Source organism: Durio zibethinus, chromosome 8 (assembly GCF_047325235.1).
Source record: "Durio zibethinus cultivar Kanyao isolate XHJ-2024 chromosome 8, ASM4732523v1, whole genome shotgun sequence".
NCBI lineage: Eukaryota > Viridiplantae > Streptophyta > Magnoliopsida > Malvales > Malvaceae > Durio > Durio zibethinus.
Window position 1 is genome coordinate 2,115,124 of NC_143169.1, and position 5,519 is coordinate 2,120,642.

A 5,519-nucleotide genomic window follows, 5' to 3' on the forward strand; every position below is an offset into this window, starting at 1 on the left:
AGAGAGTTCTTCTAACTCATCTGGAGATCAATGCAAAGAAGAAACACTCTAGCCTTATTCTCACACATTCAAGATTTGCTGGTCAATCTTTGAAGATTGCTCAAGCTGTCTGAAATTCAATAACCAGCCAAGAAATCATAAGGCTTTGGTCATTTCTTTAAAGATCTGCTTATTTTTGCCAGTTCGTGATCAAGCTTTTGTTCACAAAAATCACAAGCTTGTTTTCTATCACAAAACGTTGGTTTGAAGATTTGCCAATCATTTCATTAGATATTATCGTTTCTGTTTTTGATAAGATCGAATCAGAAGATTATTTTCTTCCATAAAAAAGATCATATAGAAATTTGTATCCATTATTTTATTTAATAAAATTGAATTTTGACATTTTATTTCTGTTTTTATTTTTAGAAGGAAATTTGAATGTACAATCATATTGTCTCTCAAATTATTTTCCGGAGGCAGGATTTGGGATCTATAATTCCTCTATTCAGTCCAAAGGCGTTGTTGCAGCTAGAAATCAATTGGCTGTCTGAAGTTGCCGATGCCAAATGAATGTCCTCTAATGTAATGCCGGTACATGGAACATTACTGCTGCAATTGAGATTGATACCCACTTTTGTCTTTGATGTCCCAAACAATTGAGAGAATCGTACACCGCTAATATGAACTGCAGTGTTCTGTCAAAATTCAAAGTATAAATTCAAACAATAAAACAAGCTCCGTACATGTAAATTGTAATGCTTTTAGTTGTTCTAAAGGCTTCTGTATGTGTCTTACCGATTTCCTACACGAATTTGGAATATCACAGTAGAACTGATCAATGATGATTGGATTTGCCACTGCCTGGAAGTTTATGCTTGAGAAAGATACGTTTCGAACTATACCTCTGCCTCCCTGCAAAACAAATACAAATTTAACTCAAGAATTTAGTTGGTCAACAGGTTTTGTTCTTTTCCTTTTTTATTTTTCAAAATTCATACCTGCCATGTCTTGATTCGTACCCCATTAGTTGTCCCTCGGAAGTTTACTCGCCTCACATTAATATTATTTACTTGAACGTCCGCTCCGCCCCTGCCTAGGCTTCCAATGCTGTTAGGCATTAAAATTAGGAGTGTTCGGCTTGTTCCAATGATCGATTTAATCCCCAGTGACATCAAGGACTGAACAAAAAATTTGCTTACCTCACACCATGACCAGGGCCACAACTAATGTCAGTGATGGAGATGTCGGAAGTCCTATCACCAATGGAGATACAATCATCACCTGCTCATCAACAATGAAGCCGTTAATCATCAACTTGACAGTCATGCACTCATTCAATTACTACCTAGCTTAGTGTTTGTCAAATGCATTTATAAAGTAAACACCAGGGAATTAGATTCCAATCTATCAATAGAGAAAAGTCCTTGAGGCGCTTCGGATACCAACAGACAGTGTCCTACATTGAGTTTGAAACACCATGTATGCCATTTTTCCATTGTAGAATGTGGTGAATTCTCTGTAGTAATTCTTTTCCTTTGCTGTTCTCAAATGCAAAACGTTAAATCAAAAGCATTTACATAAAGCAATCAACTCACCATCAGCAAATTGTGAATTGTGAATGGACACATTACGAGCAACCTGAATGTGTATTCCGTCAGTGTTGGGGCTTGTTCCAGGAGCTTGTATGGTCAAGAATCCAAAATCAACATTTTGGCATCCCAAGATCAGTACGTGTGTTTGGGGGCTGTTGTGAAACTTAATGTTGCTCATGTGAATATTGTTGCAATTCTCAAATTTAAGTACCTGCAGCAAAGCATAATATAGTAATATACTAACCTGCCTTCTCTACAATAACTAGGCAGATAATGACAGCTAGAGTTGTAGTAATAAATTCTGGATTCGAGTTTTGCCTGGACCTAATCCTCTCAACGTACTTACCGTTGGTGCTAGTGTGATACACCCCTGCGGAGAAGTTCAACAGTCAGAAATGGAATCAGGAAAAAGCAGGAAAAAAGAAAAGGAATTAAAATGACTGGAAGTATGGAACTTCACAAGTTTAAGTTTGGTTGTGTTTTCTGCGATTTTGATGTTGCAGTATACCTGCTGACCACGATGAAATTTGCATGAGCGATCCCACCAGCCTTTGCCACGTCCATCTATCATCCCAAGTCCATCAATAGTTAGACCGTTTACACCCTGAAATGCTAACCATGTTGACAGATCGGCTGCCTTCCACTGATCAGGACCATTGGGTGCGATAATAGTTCCTGATAGCTGCAACAGAAATTTAGATTGCGGAAGAATAAGAATCCTGGAGAATTGAAGATCATATTATCTATTCTCATGAGTTATGATCCAAATTTGATTATATCTCACATGCCAATTTACTGATGTATTACTAGGAAGTAGGAAAGCTTTTGGAGTGCTATTAATTTTATTAATTTTTTGATACAAAGGAAGCTATAGACGGATGACATGAAAGGGATTGCAGGTATTGAAAATTGAACTCTACACATGCTGATTGCCTCCTCATAATGATAGCTGTATGAACTATGAACCAACCAGATAAGCTTCAGATTCTTAATTTTGTTAATTTAATCGTACTTTGACATTTATTTTATTAGACTTGCAGGGGCCTGTGAATGTAATCTGATGCACCAAAAATATTTTTCCTTTGGGAATAATCAAGGTAGGAGTGCCTGCTGCAGCACTACATGTGTCCTTCCATGCCTTCATGAACGCCTGCGTCCAAAAAAATTAGAAAATTAGTAGTAATCAGTACTAATAATATGGAACAACTCATACATATCTGCAAATATAAGATTTCACAGGCTGAAAAGTAGAAAATTTTACTAAGGAATCATCAGTAAGGCCATTGCCAGCAGCTCCATAACTTAGAACGTTGAACACATTTCGCTGTGCTTTTGCAGTAATACAAATTGTGATCAGTGAGACCAGGCAAATAACATATGCAATTGATGATGGATCCTGAACAAAAAAAAACAAAGGATTTTCCATTAGTAAATTAGGAGTTAGATTAAAGTGGCCTCAGTTGAAATTTGGAGTTTTTATTTCTTACCATGGTTCGTAAAGTGATGGATTACAACAATTTTTGTGCCGAACCCAGGAAGACAAAGCTATTTAAGGTGATTTTTTTCATTGTTTTGTGAGGAAAGAAATCCTTAATTGTGGTAGAATCGGATTTTCTTGGTTATTTCTGAGCACTTGACAGATCAAACTGTTTAATGATCAAATTTAGCCATTTCATCAATTGATCTTATGTAGCTTTCCTTTTTCATTTCATGATAATAAACATTAATTATTAACTACCAAAATAAAGAGAGAAGACACCTCAACTAATACTGTCTCAACGGCAGAAATATGAAAGTTTAGAATTAAAACATGAAAGAATCAATCGAAAATAAAAATTAAGTTATGAAATGTTTTTATACTAAAAGATTCGAATGTTTGATTAAAGGGATTCGAATGTCATATTTGAAAAGTCTTTTGACATGATTTTATACTAAAGCATTCGAATGCTTTCGACTGTGCAGTCAAATTTTATGATAAAAAAATGACTTAAAACAAAATTATAAAAGGGAATTTGAATGCCTCCAAGAGCATTCAAATGCTATAGTTCAAATTTGATAATTTTTAGTTATAAGTGTTACTTTCATTTCAAATGAATTCTAACCTTTTCGTAAAATGTTCTTTTACTTGTAAAAAATTAAAAATGATACATATTGAGTTTTAAAGATATAAATTCAATAAATAGAGAAATTGGTTAAACAAATCAACACATTGATTAAGTTCCCTGTAAATATAGAAGTAAGAATGATTCAAACAGTTGACAAAAATTATCTATTCACTAAAAACTTTCTTCGTCTATAATCTAAAACTTAATATTAAAACTGTCTCCAAACCAAATTTATTGTACACGTATGCAATGTGATAAGGGGGCGTTGGGTTTGAGAGAATTCACTCATTTTCCCTCAGAATTTTACTATTAGGTATTTGATTCCAACGTTTGGTTCAGAGTAATTTGATTTTGGGGAAATCTAACATATTCTCAATAGTACCCAAAGTCCTAGAATAAAAAACCCACCTCTCCTTGTGGTATTCTAGGATTCTGAAAGGAAAAGTAGCATTATTTTCAAATTTGACCTGACTAAAAAATTGTGAAATAGCCGTTACCATTTTGAAAAGCATATCTGAAAATGGATGCAAGTTAATTGTAGGTTTATTATGGTACAATATTTGGTTTATATATGATGTTTGGCATGAAAAACACATTCAATAATCCCTTACAAAAAATTGAATTCAAGGCGTTTCTAGCAAAAAACGCCTTAAATAATCTCCAAAAATTTTTATGAAGAGATTATTGAAGGTGTTTTTGGCTAGAAACGCCTTGAATAACCTCTATTAAATTTTTTGTAAGGGATTATTCAAAGTATTTTTTACCAAAAATGCCTTCAATAATCCCCTTCCATTTTTTTTAGTAGATTATCAAGGTATTTTTGCCCAAAAACGCCTTGAATAATCCCCAGAACAAAAAATTTAATGGAGGTTATTCAATGCATTTCTGGCCAAAAATATCTTCAATAATCCACTTCAATTTTTATGAGGTGATTATTTAAGGCATTTTAGGACAAAAATGCCTTGAAAAATCTCTAAAAAAATTTTGAAATTTAGGAATTATTCAATGCATTTTTGCCCATAAAATGCCTTAAATAATCCCCTCATAAAATTTAATAGGGTTATTGAAGGCATTTTTGGTCAAAAATACCTTCAATAATCCCTTTCAATTTTTATAAGGTGATTATTCAAGGCATTTTTTGCCAAGAATGCCTTGATTAATCTCTTTCAATTTTGTATTGAGGATTATTCAAGACCTTTTTTTCCTAGAAAATGCCTTGAATAATCTACTCATAAAATTGAGTGGGGTTATTCAAGGCATTTATGACTTAAAATGCCTTCAATAATCATCTTTAGTTTTTATTAGGGGATTATTCAAGGTGTTTTTGACCAAAAATGCCTTGAATAATCCTCTCTAATTTTTTATTAGGGATTATTCAAAGCATTTTCTAGGATGGAGGTTATTGGAGGCATTTTTGGCCAAAAACACCTTAAATGATCATTATTTAAAAACTATTCTTTTTTATGTTTGTAGATCAGAGTGTTATGACATGATTTTTCTTTAGAGATGCCTATAAATAAATGATTAAGGCTTTTGTATGGAAAAATGCCTTTATTGGTTATCAATTGAGGTGTTTCTTCCTACAACTACCTTCAATATTCCCATATTAAAATTTTGTTTTCCCTCTCGATGACCGTGTTTTGATAATATGAACATTCTAGCATCTAATCGTGAAGTAGAAGAGAATATAGTTATCAAATATGTCTTCTTCATGTTTCAATTACAAATACAATTGAAATTTATATTTCAATAGATCTCGGCTCATAACATTTACTTTTCTCTTTGAAAAAACTTTATTTTCCTCATCCATCATTTAATTTTCGTCCTATTCAGTTTATCT

At 33.2% G+C, this 5,519-nt stretch overlaps 1 protein-coding gene across 1 annotated transcript; it reads right to left on the minus strand.

Moving 5' to 3' along the window:
* Window positions 1–335: 335 nt before the first annotated feature.
* LOC111278541 (putative polygalacturonase At1g80170) lies at window positions 336–3,310 on the minus strand. The gene is made up of 9 exons (XM_089765112.1): window positions 2,836–3,310; window positions 2,587–2,724; window positions 2,083–2,256; window positions 1,921–1,944; window positions 1,578–1,785; window positions 1,182–1,263; window positions 981–1,089; window positions 778–894; window positions 336–677 (listed from the first exon to the last, which is right to left on the minus strand). The coding sequence occupies exons 1-9, from the start codon at window positions 2,998–3,000 to the stop codon at window positions 441–443; spliced, it is 1,254 nt and encodes a 417-aa protein (XP_089621238.1). The 5' UTR covers window positions 3,001–3,310; the 3' UTR covers window positions 336–440.
* Between the last annotated feature and the right edge of the window lie 2,209 nt (window positions 3,311–5,519).